The sequence below is a fragment of the Clinocottus analis genome, unplaced genomic scaffold (genome assembly GCF_023055335.1).
Source record: "Clinocottus analis isolate CAN_PGR_092001 unplaced genomic scaffold, fCliAna1.0.p SCAF_10, whole genome shotgun sequence".
NCBI lineage: Eukaryota > Metazoa > Chordata > Actinopteri > Perciformes > Cottidae > Clinocottus > Clinocottus analis.
The window spans coordinates 4,018,866-4,035,319 of record NW_027175821.1 but is presented as its reverse complement, the minus strand read 5'-3'; the positions used below and the strand labels follow the sequence as shown (position 1 = coordinate 4,035,319).

Genomic DNA, 16,454 nt, shown 5'->3' with positions numbered 1-16,454 from the left:
AATATTATAAGAACTGGACCTGGAAAACGAACAGTATTTTCCTCATTTGACCCAAACCAAAATCCACCCCATCAATCATACAATTGGATGCTTCCATGTGTACAGCAAAATATTGTTGGCAGCGACTCAAATAACTCCCACACACTTTGACGCTTCATGCATGTGAACCTTCCTTTGCAATGCCCCCCGATGTTGTCTCTGCCTGCTGCCAAGTACATGGGTTTCATCCACTAAAAGGTCTTAAGAGGACATTTATTTCATTAACACATTCTTTGCCCATGTCTGTATAATGCCTTAAAAAAAAAAAAAAACGCCTCTAGCACTGTGTCATTTGATTCAAGCACTTAATGATAGTGATAATGCTTTAAAATAACAATGCCCATAGCAGCACGTTATGAGCATTGCATCATGAATTTAAAGGTTCATTATCATAATACTTCATAATTGCTGGCCAGAATGTTTCCTCTAAAACTCAATTACACAGTGTTTTTATTTGTGATTTGTTCTTAAATGAAAACCAAATCGACAACAATCCCACAGAAGTAGCTCCACTTTTTCTTTTTTTACTTTTTGAGTTTTCCCAAAAACTTTTTCCCTTGTTTCCAGTTTTTTGGTTAATAGTGTCCTGTTTAATTTGGTCCACTCACCTTTGTCTCTCGTTTTGGATCCTTCACTTCCTGCCCGTGTGATTATCTGCCCCGCCCTGATTGTTTTCACCTGTCCCTCGTTATCAGCCTCTCCTTAAGTGGTAATATTCTGCCTTTGCCCTTCGATTTTGGATCATGTTACTGGACTGACTCCCCGTGTACTGTACACGTTTCTGTCAAAGAAACACTTTAGATCTCACCCCCGCTCTTGGTGGCAGGCTTTTGAGTCCAGTTTCTTGTGGGTTTCACCTGCCGTTACAAATAAGGCTTTAAGATGAAGGAAACGCAACAAAAATACTTATTAAAAAAAAAGAAGATGTTGGCTGAAGTTTAAGCTTATAATACCTACCCAGTATGTTTTATAAAACAAAACATTTCATAGTAAATATTGCTTCAGTTTTGTGAGTTCATTACCACATGCAAATTAATAAATAGTGCAGTGATTAATTCATAATAACCCAATTGACTTACACATTTGTATGAGTTTTGGTTTTGAATGTGTTTCCCTGTAACGTCCACAACGCAGATTATGTATGGAGCTATGGGAGAACAATATATTATATAGTTCTGATTCAAGGTATGTTTAGTTTTTTATAACATCGTAATTGTTTCAGACCTTGACTATTGAATGGCCAGTTACTTAATCAATAAATTTAGACTCCTGCTTGGACATTCTTTCCAGTTCCTGTGTGCGCACACGGCCCTGCAGTCACATGCCTCTTTGTGGGGATTGGCAGTGCGATTACCTACTATTTAACATCCGCAGGCACATGCCTTCAATTTCCGAAGACAACGGGATCCATCACACATGTACAAATAATTCCTTTCCCAAGAACAAAATTAAGAACAAACTTCGAAAGACATTGATGAATGAGCTATAAGCTCAAATAGCGGGCAGGAAGACTGGGAAAAGTATGATCTCAGAATGATTGTTACATATTCAAACTACTGTTTATGTTGACAGGGAAGATATCTATCTTACGATCTCTCAATCTAGGACGAAGCCAAAAAATTGCGCAGTGAAACAACAGCGTAGTGTGAAGCAGTGTATTTGGTTAGCTCTGGGCTAAGATCCGACAATCCCAGCTGCAACGCAGGCAAAGGGACGTCAGTAGTGCTGCCAGACGCGAGCCAAACTAATGCCATCTGCTTGGGTCCACACCAAACCAGCATAGTTGGCTGTAGTGTGCTTGTCAGATTAAAGGAGCAGTGGGATGTCATGTCATCTAACAGTGAGGCTGCAGATTGCATCCAACTAAATAGTCCTGCGCTAAATCTAAAAACCACAACTATAGGTGTTTATTAAAAAAAAACAAGTGTGTCAGAGAACAACGGTGACCTTTAGGTAACGTAGAAACATTAACGTCTCTCTCTGGAGCCCGTGTTTGGTTTGTCCACTCCGGGCTACCGTAGAAACATGGCGGACTCTGTGAAGAAAACACGCGCCGCTCAATCTAAGCTAACGAAAAACACAACGATTCTTCATTTCAGGGGACAACACACGGATGAAAATGAAGTTAGGAATATTGAAATATCTATAAATTAATCCCCCCTAAGTCCCACACACTGTGTAAGAACTTTACCTTTGTATTAAAACAGCTCACCATGCTACAGACTCTTATCAGGGCACAGGTCTCCTACGCCAGTGTGTGCAGGAGTCCCGCATGTACCAACCTGTTTCTCTCAGGATGTAATCACTGCTCTCTGGGCACCATGCCCATCATATCATCGTCTTGGCGCTGTTCGACCACCAATGAGGCGAGGAAGAGAAGCGCGTACAGCACATGCGCGGCCTCGACCCATAAAATTGTAATCCGTCCTCAGAGAATGGGTCGACACATGCTTTTCAGTGATGGTTGAACGTTAGCCCACTTGTTGATAGGCCAACACAGTCCAGTTGAAGCTCTGCCGATTTAACGATACTGCTTTCATTTCCAGTAGCCTGATGTGGCAATGTTTCTGTGGTTTTCCTCCCCGGAGAAGGTCCCTCTGCCAGGACTTTATAGGCACTGAAAGCCGAGCACAAACCAGATGTAACCCCAAACATACTTCTTCAACCCTGGATAATCGAACCAGTTTCAATATGTCTTGCAATTGACGTGTCCAAAATGGTCCCTGTGCAATTTGTACATTTCCTGAGAACGGATCCAGAAGAGGTTTCATGCTCACAATTGTTGTTGTGTTGTTGGCGACTGTGATATCTCTGGTTTGATTCCAGAGTAGTTTGCTCTGGTTTTCCCCTTATTCTTTCTGTTACCTCACTACTGACTAGCTTAAGGTAAAAACCGCTCAGCAAACTTGATGTCTGGGTCGACAGACATCAGCATTCTCTCCGTTGACAGATCGGTGGAAACGTCCAACATGAGCGAGAGCCGTGCATCAATCATTGTTTAGTGCGGCGGGACGTCATCTTCCCAGCTGTGCGGCATGAAATAAATGTCTCAGAAGGATCAGAAGGGATGATGCTACTCCTCACAGTAGATCAACGGATGAAAAAAATCCTTTAAAAAAAAAAAAGGCCGGCTGTTGTGAATTACCAGCCGAGGCAGGAAGCAGGCAGTGCGTGATGTCCTCATTTTCGGGGAGTTGACAGCAGCAAACCGACCGTCAATGTCATGGTTGTGGAAGGCCAATGTCGCCCTTTCAACAACTCTAAATAAGTTGATGCTGAAATGTTTAGAGAAAAAAAAAAGTGAGGCTTTAATAATCTCACAGAATCACACACAAACATGGATTTTTAGTCGTACTTTGTGAGCTTTAAGGGCTTCGGTCTGACATCAGATGCACGAATAAAACACCCACACAGCTGTGGAAGCTTGCAACACCGTGTGTGTGTTTGTCTCTGTGTGCGTTGCAAGGCCGCGTCGGCGGGATGTTGGCTTCGGGTCAGACGAAGCAGATCTTCTAATGCCCAATACCGAATGTTTTTCTTATGTTTATTTGCCTTTTCTTGTCTTTTATTCAAAACTTAATGACAGACAAAGTTGGAGATGTTATCTGGGCCTTGACCTCTGAATACACTCTTCCCCGCTGTGTCCATCCCTTTGATTTAAGTGTTCGATTTCTGCAAGAAAAATCATGAGCCAGTGTGAGCTGGTCTTGTTTATTACCACTAGAGCGTCTTACTGGCCGGGAGGGATCTTTGGGTTTGGCGTCTCTCCTTACTCGCTATGATCATGCACATGTTAAAACAAACATCCTTCATGTTCTCAATTTATTTTTTCCCTGGCCAGACCATTAACGGTGACGTTACAACTGAGTCCACCTATAAATATCGGTGGCGTTGTAAATGGGTTGCAGTGAGTTATTAGTTTCAGACATACATTTACAGTCGGCTTACACTCGGCCTCGGGCTGCTCATGTCAAAGGTCATCTCTAAACCTCGAGTGCTTGATTTAGTGTGACTCATTGGCTTACGTCAGCAGACAAAATTGGTGTGTCTTCTTGAATTTCACCCCACTATTCATATCAACAGGCCAGCTAAAAATCCTTTAAGAAATCTGTTCATAAATCCATTTTTTAAGGATGTAGACTGAAATAAAACCCCGCTGTCTTTGTAGATTCATGTCTGTTGATCATCTCCTGTGGATCTCAACGTTTTGTTTAAGCCTCTTAAGAGTTTTTTGACGCATGGATGAGCACGTAATCCTTTACATGAAGAGCAAACTTGAAAAATGGGCAAAACTGGAGTTACATTATTATAACAGACATAAGGCCTAATGGGATTAGCGATGGTGCCTTACCCCATCATATTCGTATTATTTAATTTTACCCGACTGTAAATGATTCCTTATGTTTTAATGAAGCGCCCTGTAGTGGGTCAATTGTTAAAAGCCTGTGTTGTGTGACTGAACATTGTGCAAACCCATCAGATAACGATCTCAAAGTCTTTTCAAGAGTGAAAATTGCGCGAAGATGCCACGATTTGAAGTTGCTGAAAGAAAGTTTATGAACGCAAAAAGAATGCTCTTTCAAGTTCACTTAAAGCAAACTCAGAAGCAGATAATAATGAAACAAGGAAGATTATTCCTGTAAATGGAAATGCGCACTGAGATTTCATTGACAACACAACCAGGAGGGAGAATTAATTGTGTGGTTGTGCGGTTCTCTGCAAAAACAGCCGCGGGTAAATCATTGAGGAGCTGATTAAATTTCATGCCATGTACATTTTTCTCTCAAGTTCGAGGTCGACGTCTGCGCAGAGAAGCTTTGTATCTCTGCGATTGCCAAGCCAGAAGTGCCCTAAACTTGCATTGTCTGTAATAGCAATCACTCGACTTCTTACTTCATGGATTACCTCAGTAAACATTGAGTTTATTCTTCTGATGTTGGTTTGGTACGCGGTGGTCCCATCGAGACAATAGTCCATGAAGCAGGGTTTGTTTCCAGAGGTGGCTGCCTTGTGATTGACAGGTCGAGACCATGACGTTGTACGGTCTGGAAGTTCTCTGTGTTTCTATGGAAGCCCAGTGCCGGCACAAAAAATAAATAAAATTATGACCCAAAAAAAAAAAATTAGGAATAATAATAATAATAAAATAGGACAAAAAAAAATTATGACACAAAATAAAAATAATATAATATTTTTTGTCCAAAACAAAAAATAGGAGAAATACAAAAAATCACGACAATATATATATATATATATATATACATATATATATATATATATATATATATATGTATATATATATATATATATATATATATATATATATATATATATATACATATATATATATATATATATATATATGACTAATAAAAACTTTAAAAAAATATTTTGTCCAAATTTTTTATTTATTTTTAATTAGGACAAAACCACCACAGTGTGAAGCAGCTCTTTTGACACAGGTTACCCTCCATTTTACACAGAAATGGATTGTGAGGACATTGAAGACTGATGAAATACTTCAAATGCTTTCTAATTCACATGGGATTGAACTAAGCAAACGCACTCGAGACAACAAGTCAACAAAAAAAAGAAGAAAAAAAAGTTGATTCATTTTTTTTTTTTGTGGCGAAAATGGGCTTCCATGGTTTCAGTTTTCGATGTTGTGGGTTTTTCCCCAAACGTCTGAACAGTCTTTCCAACTTCCTCCACTAAATGTAGGGTGGGAGTAACTCAAGCGTTTGCAATGCATTGTAATGTTAATAGAACAGCGTTTGCAAAGAATAGCAAAAATGATAAATTACAAATTTCCTCCCCTCATCTGGGCCGCCCCGATGGATGTGTGGCGTCTAATAGCTCGGCCTAGAAGTGTTTACCGATACCATCCAAGTGTTTCCCACTGCCAAGGCCACTAAGACTAAAGAGCAACAGGGACATCGGCACGTCCTTTCCACACACACACAGACACACACACAGATGCAGAACAATGCAGTACTGAGTGTTGTGGAGACATAATGCGTGTAACCATGAGTATAATAGGGATAATGTCTCTTAATGATTTAATAATACGAGACCGTGATAATGACATAAATGATGCGCCAGGAATAGTCGACCTCCAGAAATAGAACAGGGGACGGGTGTCATTAAACACACTCGACAGAAAGGCCCTTTGTTTGGTGTGAGAGCATGTGTGTGTGTGTGTGTGTGTGTGTGTGTGTGTGTGTGTGTGCGTGTGTGCGTGTGTGTGTGTGTGTGTGCCTGCTGGCAGTAGTGACGATGGTGTTGGTGTGAGGAGTGGGAGATTTAAGTGCTTGTTCCTGTTTTTTGATGTGTGTGTTTGTGTCTTAATTTGCAAAACACGAGGCAGTGAGTGTGCCACAAGAAGGGAAAAGAGAACTGTTGTGAGTTGCTCGACAACTGCTGCCGGTTTGTGTGACTGCGAGTGCGTTGACACTTTTTTAACACTTGTGTGGCAGAACTTTTAAAAAGTTGCAACAAGAGTGAAGTCAGCTGCAAGTGCTTGCAACAGTCTTGGGCACACACGTCGTTGTCAGCACCACGTTGTGTAATCAGCAGCAATGCAGCTCTGAAAGCAACTTTTCTTTAACGCAGGGAAATCAAAAAAACTACACATTTAAAAAGCAAAGTGTGAAGAACGCTCTCTTCTTCAAATGAAGCACCAGTTGCTACTCTGACAGATCATCAGCAATGCATCTGTCAGATTAAGTAAAACGTCTTGTACATCAAAGTATCTTGAGATGTTGTCAGAAGCGACAAATGAAATGATCATCTCAGCGATCACCTGAGCAGACTTCGTAAGAGGGAGAGAGGGAGGCAGACGTCAGGGACTTGTGGGTGTCTCGTGTTAGGAAGGATCCTGCAGGGAAGAGCCCCGGAGGCTGAACCCTTCCCATGACATCGGACATAAAGCACCTCCGATAACTCCCCTTTCATCTCCACAGGCCTCCACGTCATCAGCCCCAATATCCCAAAACGAGCATTTTAACGGATGTTAAAGGGCCTCGACAGGTTGCTGTGGCGCAGGGTTGTAAAAGCCAGAGTGATAATGCGTCTTTGTTCGGCGCGGTGGCGTCCGGGGCCGCGGATGCAGAGGGATGCTCGCGTCTGCGATGTGATTGGTTCATCTCTGCAGCCTCCTGGCTTCGCGGCTATAAAAGCCTGCGCCCGTCGCTCCGTGCGTCACAACGCAGCCGGAGCAGCGCAGCGGACACTTTAGTGGCGTCCACCGCGGGAGGGAAACACACCGTCAGTACTCAACCACGCGCAGGGACAATTAGCGGAACTCTGCTGCTGGGATTATTGATCCGGACACTTTGGAGACACAGCAGCGACTCCGCGGTCCGGTAAGTGCGGACTGATTACGTCATTTAGCTGAGTTTGAAGTGTTTCTCTGAGCGGGTTTGAGTGTTTTGACTTCGCCGCAGAAGGAGACACATGACCAAATACTGCGCCTCTTTTGACGAGGCCTGGACTGCGCAGCGATGGAGAGAACTTTTATTTTGTTTTCATGGACCTCTTTATTCTTCTCTCTGTTTATTCCTCTAAGTCTCAGGGCTTGGGCTTCATATTGACTGCGATCCTTTTGTCTGCTTGAATCATTTCAACTTTTTTTCATATTTTGTTTTTGTTTGTGCACGTCAAATACGCCTTTTTTGTTGTGTTATTTTAGTGACACGACGTGAATTCAATCTGTCGCAGTTCAGGACTATACACATGCGGTTAAGTAACGTGTAACTGATGCACGACTCATGCATGAATGAATGCAGGGTGAATGATCAATTATCACACTTTATGTGCGCATATAAACCACCAATTAAGGTTTGTTAATTCCCACTTACATACATACAATATTCAAGTTACTTATACAGTTTCAATTCAGACCGTGAACGTTACACGTCATTTATTCAAACTGGACGTTCACATGTTACTGCATGGCACCATATGTCTGCCACACTTATGACATTATTGGGTGGAACATTATTATTATTATATATGTGTGTGTGTCGAAGTTGAAAAAACAGCATCCGATATGATAGTGAATCTTGTTCTGCTTTCAGAGTGTAGGTATTAAAATAACTTTTATAACTGCAATTCAGCTGAATTGGACGGACACACATGAATGTATGAAATTGTGAATGAACATTCCTTAATACCTGATGATCTATAAGTGTGAACTAATCAAGTCAGAGGGGAGGTTTTCATCCCTCGTTACTTCATGTATTAAATATCATCGTGTCATATAGGCCTTGCTTTATATGATGTGTTCCCTTATTATGAAGCGTTTCCTTTTTCCCCATGAAACTCCCTGCGTCTGTTGGACTTGTTGGATGTTTTGTGGTTTCAACCCTCAGATGCTCTCGTGACTCCGTGGTGTTGATGCTCTCACACAGCTGATACCTGCTGCAGCATGTGATCTGCAGCTTCTGTGTTGGCTTTTCACAGAAGAGCTCGGGTGAAAGTTTCCTTCAAAAACAATCAGTTGCCCAAAAAAAACCTTAAGATTCCTCCTTAAAATGTTTACTAATGTTTCCTTAAAATACCCCCAAAACTCCTCCTTTAAATGTTTACTAAAGTCAGGAAAAAAACTCATCATAACTCCAAAAAGCAGAGTTTATATCTGGGTCATAATTCATGATAACTTATTGTCTTTCAATGGTGTCACATTGTGATGAAATCTTATGGCGAGATATCAGGATGCACAATTATGCCAGCTAAATTCATACTAACGTTCTCAGATATTTGGATTAATTTCTTGACTAAACGAGAAAGTAGAGCTCTATTTATTGATCTATACATGCTCTATCGTGGTTATATATGCTTATTAAGATATGAAATAGCTCTATTTTGGGTGAAAATGAATGCTTTAAAGGTGTTGTGAACTGATTTAAAACCAGAGGTTTGACATGCTGTCAATTCAAGGTCCCACCTTGACTTTTGCATAACCGCTGTGCTCCTGCAGCCCTGCAGGTAGAGATGGCTCTCTGGCTTCATGCTACAGGATCTTTCCTGTGTTTGGGTTCAATGTGTTCTTGTACTTCTTGTACTGTACTCCTCCAGAAGTAGAATCTTTACTTCCTTTGACCACTTAGTTTTTTCCAGCCTTAACCAAGGAAACCTCTTATGGGCTTCTGTGCAACACCCTGAAGTGACTCCCCGCTATAAGGATAGATTAAAAGTGATTCTACCTAAGGAGGAAACTGAAGGTGTTTCGTGCAGCCGTCCTCAGAGGGAACTGGCATAAAATAAAACGATTTCACGCTTGTGAATCTACTAAAATAATCCAAAGTGAGGCTATAAACTTTTAATTAACAACAATTAGGTTCAGTGGCGCTGAAACTCAGCTGGTATGTTTTCTTTTCCAATCATCATCCTTTCCTTTTGACAGAACAATCTGATGCTGAGTTTTCGCATTTCTCCTCTGTAACCCTCCTTCTTCTTCTTCTTCTTCTTCTTCTTCTTCTTCTTCTTCTTCTTCTTCTTCTTCTTCTTCTTCTTCCTCTTCTTCTTCTGAGGACATTTTCCTTCCCAACTAAACAAAATGTTTCACATCCTCCACCGGCTTCGTGGGCTCGTCGTCCTGACGGTGGCGCTCCAGCAGCCGTCAAAAAGATTACATCTTGTAAAAGTCATAACCACAAGATGTGGGCCGAAGCGAGCCGAATTGATCAGATGCCTCGAGCTTGCAGGAATCATGAAGTATTAGTGTTGAACATTTGAGTTTTTAATTGTGTCCCCGTGTAAGCTATGGCAGTCAAGGGGTTGAGAAGCATCTTTTAAACACCAGTTTGTCCCTTATGGAGCTTCAAATATGCTTTCACATGCAACCCTTGGCTGAGATCAGGACCTGAGATCAGTATTAGGACCTGAGATCAGGACCTCAGATCAGTATTAGGACCTGAGATCAGGACCTGAGATCAGTATTAGAACCTGAGATCAGGACCTCAGATCGGGATCAGGACCTGAGATCAGTATTAGGACCTGAGATCAGGACCTAAGATCAGTGTTAGGACCTGAGATCAGGACCAGGACCTGAGATCAGGATCAGGACCTGATCTCATGTCTTGATCCTGATCTCATGTGAGATCAGGACTGGCCCTTCATGTCTCAGGAGTCCTGTGACCCAGAAGGAACATGCAAAGGCATCCTGGATTAGAGACACAGCTCTAAGATATTTGTAATTTAAGTTGTAAATAATGACGCTCCAGACATTTCAGCACCTGTAGCACTACGTACATTTACTCAGCCACTTTTCTGAAGTACAATTTTCAAGATATTTGTATTTTACTTTGGAGTATTTAGACGTTAACAACATGAAGCCAGTAGTTTATTCGCCGCATGGCGTGCGGTTATGGGGCCTGCTCTCTTGTCAGATGTCTGTAAATGATGGTCTGGTTTGCATATCTGGTTCTTCTTTATCTTCATCCATTCATCAAGCCACCGACCCGATGGAAAAGCATGAAGTCATTCCTTCTCACAAGCTCCGGCTCAAAGTCACATTTAGGACTTCTTCTTCTAATTGTTCCATTTAAATGGAGCTCTTTGTCCTTTCATCCCCCACATCGCTGTCTCCTACTGCCTCCAGGTCGCTCTCGTGACTCAGACAGTCGTACCGAGGCTCTCAGGCTTCCCCCTCTTCTAATTTTTCCTTTCCTGCGCTTTCCTTTTTCCGCCTATTGTTCTTCGAAAAGGGCTCGAAGCATCGCGCTGTCATTCCTCTCATTCTCGACCTCTTTATTTTAAACGTTCTTTTCCTGTATTTATGCGTTTCTCTTTTCAGACTTTTTAAAGCACCTTGTTCGAGTTTCTCTTGCTCCTCTCCTCTCCCTAAACCCACTTTTTTTTTTTTAAACCACTAATTGCCCCTTTATTTCACCTTGCTGGTTGCCAACTTTCCACCTCGGTCTTTTTAAGAAGTGAAGCCAGCAGAGCTCAAGGTCAGAGAGGCTTTCTAAAGACAAATCTATTAGATCCAGAAGATCAGACCGCTTACCATCCAGCTCTCCAATGAGATCAGACAAGGCTGCTCTGACATGGCCTAATGAGGCCGCATGTTACACAACACAAAAGCATAATTGAGACGTTACGGAGGACCGGGGCGCTGAAAAGAAGAAAAGTAAAACAGATTTCTTGTGATATGTGTGTGAGTTCATCCATGTGACTTTGTGTCTTTGTGTGCATGAACAGAACGAACCTCTGTGTTTCTGAGCCGCATGCAGCCATGAATGTGTGTGTGTGTGTGTGTGCGTGTGTGTGTGTGTAAGGTTTTGTGAGTGCAAGCATTTTCCTAGATATGAACATTAAAATGCAAAGCGCCTCTGCAAACTGCTGTATCAAGAGGTTTGCACATCTGCTTTGTGTGTGTGTGTGTGTGTGTGTGTGTGTGTGTGAGAGAGACACTGTGTGCCCTGATAGCGTGTCTATAAAGATATTGCCAACATTGTAAACCATCCCGAGAGATGCCCCAGGGCACTCCAGGGGTACACATGATTATTGAGAGGTTCAGGGCCCAGCGAGGGTCGTGAGAGAAAGACAGTATCACACACACACACACACACACACACACACACACACTGAAACGCTGTTCCTCATGAAACCTCAGTTATCACTGTTTCACTTGTATCTTTTACTGCTTTGTTCGTTTCCCCCTCTCGCCTTCATCTGAGAACACACAAAACATATTTTGTGGTTTTGTTGATGGAATTTAAAGAACATGAGATTAAAAATGGTTTTAAAACGCATATTCACTCGGAACCAATTCCCTCAACGATGAAGGATCCGTGTGAACACAACTAAACACTTTTCATACGCTGACGGTTCGCCTCTGTTCTCTCCGCAGGACTCAGCTGGGACTCAGACCCCCGGCGCGGGGCCCCGGCTGTGTGGATGTGTGTGTGAGTGTGTTTTTTTAGATCGTGTGAGTGTTTGTTTGTTTTTTTTGAGCAGAGTGAGTACGAGGCTGGCGCGAGGATGAGGGCCGTCACCGCTCTGCTCTGCCTCCTGATGGTCGCCGAGGGCGGAGCCTCTCGGTTCGCCCGCGACGCCCAGGGAGGCCCCGCAGCGTCGGAGCCGTCCGGGGGCAACGGCTCCCTCCCGCTGCCGCCGGCACCGCCGCCGCCGGGCCGGCCGCGGGGCTCCCCCCCGCCCATGTGCATCAAACCCACGGAGATCAAGCACGCCTTCAAGTACGTCAACACCATCGTGTCCTGCCTGATCTTCGTGGTGGGCATCATCGGCAACTCCACGCTGCTCCGGATCATCTACAAGAACAAGTGCATGAGGAACGGGCCCAACGTCCTGATCGGCAGCCTGGCTCTGGGGGACCTGCTTTACATCATCATCGCCATCCCCATCAACGTGTTTAAGGTGACCGCGGTTATCCCTCGTGTGCGTCCGTCTGGTGTTTCCTCTGGATTTGACTTTCGGGGTATTGTTGTCAATCAAAGACGCAAATATCACGACTCTAAATGTCATGAGTTACCTGTCCCTGGGTTTGTGTCTAATTTATTGGGGCGATTTCCCTGCACTGAGCTTCCGGCACATCCTTGTTGATGTGTTCGGTTTCGTCCCGACATGTCATGCGCCTCTATTTAAGAGCCCAAAAAAGAAAACATGTAATGGCCGCAGATGCATGCGAACAGCTGGGCACAAGTCGAGACCCAACGTCTGGGGAGAAACTATGCTTTTGTTGTCCTCGCTCGCGATGCATGTGTGATGTGAAAAAAATACCCAGTGGGTTTGGGTGTTAATGCCAAACTGTCAAACTCACACGACCGCGACTGTGCGCCAGCGAACCACATGTGAGACTTGTTGCATGTTCAAAATCTGATAGGATTCGCTTCGAGTGAACGAAGCTGGAACGCTGTGCGGCATTTAAATTGATTTGTGTTTACTTTCCCGTTAAGGGCCGCGCATTTCAGGTATTTGAGACATTGAGAGATTATGGTAATTATAATGATGCACAGGACTTGCTTAATTGGGAACAGGAGTGTTTTTGTTTTTTTTGTTTTTTCGAAAACTGGAAGATTTCAAAGACACCAAAACCAAACTGTATATTTCTATCAGTGACTGATCGCGTGTGTGTAGCCTAAAAATAACCTCAGACTGGACCTCTATACCTAAACCGGGCCGTGGATCTTCTACCTGCACCTTCAGTGCCGTTTGAGTCTCGATCAGCTGTAGACCGCTGTGCGAAGCCGAGCTTCTAGCTTCTTCTTCTTGCATCCAACAAACGGTGCATTACCGCCACCTACTGACCAATCCCAGCGCACGTTAATAATGTTCACGCCGTAACTCTAGCAGGCATCTTAATGTAGTTTAAGCCGCTATCGACCAGAGAAACAGAGGTGTTAAAACGTGATTGGACGAGCTGGCCGTGCAGCAGCCTGAAGCAGAGCAACAGAGGAAGACGGGAGCTGTGCAATGAGAAAATAAGATAATAGGGGGAAAAAACATAATACATGTACATAGCTATAACTTTTGATTTCTAAAAAATTTAAATTTTGTGCACTGCTAAGACGTCTTTATGAACTGTGTCTCCTCTCGGCCTCCATTGTTTCCTCTCAGCTGATAGCCGAGGACTGGCCGTTCGGCGTGTACATCTGTAAGCTGCTGCCGTTCATCCAGAAAGCTTCGGTGGGAATCACCGTGCTCAGCCTGTGCGCTCTCAGCATTGACCGGTATGTGTACTTCTGCTCTTCCCACGCACACACACACACACACACACACACACACACACACACACACACACACACACGATTGTCGGTGCTAAATGCTGCCAATGAACACGTCCGTGCCGTCTGCCAGCTACCACGCGGTGACCTCGTGGAGCCGGGTGAAGGGGATGGGCGTGCCGCTGTGGAAAGCCGTGGAGGTGACTCTGATCTGGCTGGTCGCCGTGATGCTCGCCGTGCCCGAGGCGCTGGCCTTCGACATGCTGGAGATGCCGTACAGAGGCCACAAGCTGCGCGTGTGTCTGCTGCATCCGGAACAGACGAGCAGCTTCATGAAGGTAAAATCCCTCCGAACGGGGCTCAGCGTCCATGGAGGCGCACCGCAGGACGCACATTACAACGTGATTTTTCATTATTTGAAACAGACGGGTCCGGATTGCAGGAAACGGCGGAAATAAAGCATGAAGCTGCGACGTCGTTTCATGTGCCACTCAACATTTGTGGATTGTAACTCAAGCTCGAGTCCAAAAGACATAATTTAGGCCGCGCTGCACGAGGAGAAAAGTGGAAGAATTTGCGTCGAACCAAAACAAGTCTGGAAGTTATTTAACATATTTGTTCCTAATTTCAAGTTCTGGACGTGAGCCAACGTCGATCTGGTCGCGGTTTGTCAAGCTTTCATCATCGTGCGTTTGAACAGGTCACATGACAATTAAAAGGAAAGTCTTCAGTGGAGACTGAAAAAATGATTACAAAAACGTTAACAGAGCAAACATGCATATATATGTGTGCGCGTGTGTATTTTTTGCTTATTGGGTCATGCATTTTTAAATAAATACCAAATAATGATTGACTAATTGACCTTCTAGTGAACAGAATAATCCAGTTAAAAACATCTGTGACATAAGCACTATAAGTAGTAAAGCAGTTCAAAGAAAAATTAACAATTTAAACATTCAACGGTTAATCTCTTTTCGCTGTAAGGAACACTGGCGGCCTTGTTCATTTCTGCCACGGCAGAGATTTGTTGAATCTTGTGTCTCTATAAAATGCATCCCATGAATTGCCATAACTCTGTATTTCTTGTTGCCGCTTTCTTTTGACGAGCTTCCTTCATTTCTCTCCTTCCAGTTCTACCAGGACGTGAAGGACTGGTGGCTGTTTGGCTTCTACTTCTGCCTCCCGCTGGCCTGCACCGCCGTCTTCTACACGCTGATGTCCTGCGAGATGCTCAGTCGCAAAAAGGGCATGCGCATCGCCCTCAACGACCACATGAAGCAGGTAACGCGCGCCGACGACTCACTCCAGTCCGCCGTCGTCCTCGAAGACGAAAGGCACCAACATCTGTCTTTTGTGTGTGTGTGTGTGTGTGTGTGTGTGTGTGTGTGTGTGTGTGTGTAGCGGAGGGAAGTCGCGAAGACGGTGTTCTGCCTGGTGTTGATTTTCGCTCTCTGCTGGCTGCCGCTTCATCTCAGCCGCATCTTGAAGAAGACAATGTACGACCAGAACGACCCCAACCGCTGCGAGCTGCTCAGGTACTGCAGATCCAAAACGTCAACGAGAGCATTGTCCTCCGCCCTGCGACTTCCTGTGGTCCGTAAACTTTGCACTGTCCTTTCCTCCCCCCCCCCCCAGCTTCCTGCTCGTGATGGATTACATCGGCATCAACATGGCCTCCTTAAACTCCTGCATCAACCCGATCGCTCTCTACTTTGTCAGCCAGAAGTTTAAAAACTGCTTCCAGGTAAGAGGGGACACACTGGCTCTAAAAATATGGAGCTACCAGGAAACGCAGTCAGCAAAAAGGAAACAACTCTGTGCGTGTGTGTGTGTGTGTGTGTGTGTGTGTGTGTGTTGTCTCTCAGTCCTGCCTGTGCTGCTGGTGCTACAGAACGTCTCCACTGGACGAACGGGGCTCAGGAGGACGCTGGAAGGGCTCTTGTCACGGGAACGGACTGGACCGGTCCAGCTCCCGCTCCAGTCAGAAATACACTAGCTCTTCATAAGAAACACACACACACACACACACACACACACACGCACACACACACACACCAACGACAAACAGCAGCCAACTGCCAGAGAGAGAAACCTCCGGGCCTGCAGGCCGTCACACTGACTGCAAAAAGCAACGTGTGATGAACGGGATCAGGCTCCTCTACGCAGAGGACTGGACGCTTCCTCGGTGGACCAACGTGGTCGACACATTTATAAAAGAATGTTTATTAAAGCCGCATGTAAATATATGTACAGGGATATTTACGAGCAGGCCGATGATGATCATGCCGAGCCGGCGCATTAAACCTGCTCCTGTTGAGGCTTTGATAGCTCACAGGGGAAGAGGAGAGAGAGAGAGGAAACTGTGACTCTTTTTCTTCCTCTTTTTTAAAATAAAAATCCACGACGAAAGCTAATAATCTGACGATCCGTTACATGCTGTGCAACACCCATGTGCCCGGTGACATCATACCAGAGGGAGGGGGGGGAGGGGGGAAGGGGGCCCCACTGTCATGTTGATAACCAATCATCGGATATCTTTTTATCTGGAAATCATCGCCTCTCTGAGTCATGTGGAGGCCAGCTGTTGTCCGCTGGAAAACACCAGATGATTCCTGTCATGCGACGCTGAGGAGATCGTCTACGAGCGCTTTTATTCTCGCGGCGGCGGCGCTGTCGTACGCGTGTAGCTGTCGGTCTTAACCTCTCCTTCAATGATGCGTTTCT

The 16,454-nt window shown here is 44.4% G+C and overlaps 1 protein-coding gene across 1 annotated transcript; it reads left to right on the top strand.

Annotated features, from left to right (window-relative positions):
* The first annotated feature begins 7,267 nt into the window (after nt 1–7,267).
* On the top strand, nt 7,268–16,216 carry LOC137788612 (endothelin receptor type B-like). Its single transcript, XM_068581534.1, has 8 exons — nt 7,268–7,403; nt 11,897–12,423; nt 13,624–13,736; nt 13,864–14,068; nt 14,862–15,011; nt 15,132–15,265; nt 15,366–15,474; nt 15,596–16,216. Exons 2-8 carry the CDS (start codon nt 12,028–12,030, stop codon nt 15,734–15,736), a joined length of 1,248 nt encoding a protein of 415 aa, XP_068437635.1. The 5' UTR covers nt 7,268–7,403; nt 11,897–12,027; the 3' UTR covers nt 15,737–16,216.
* The last annotated feature ends 238 nt before the right edge of the window (nt 16,217–16,454 follow it).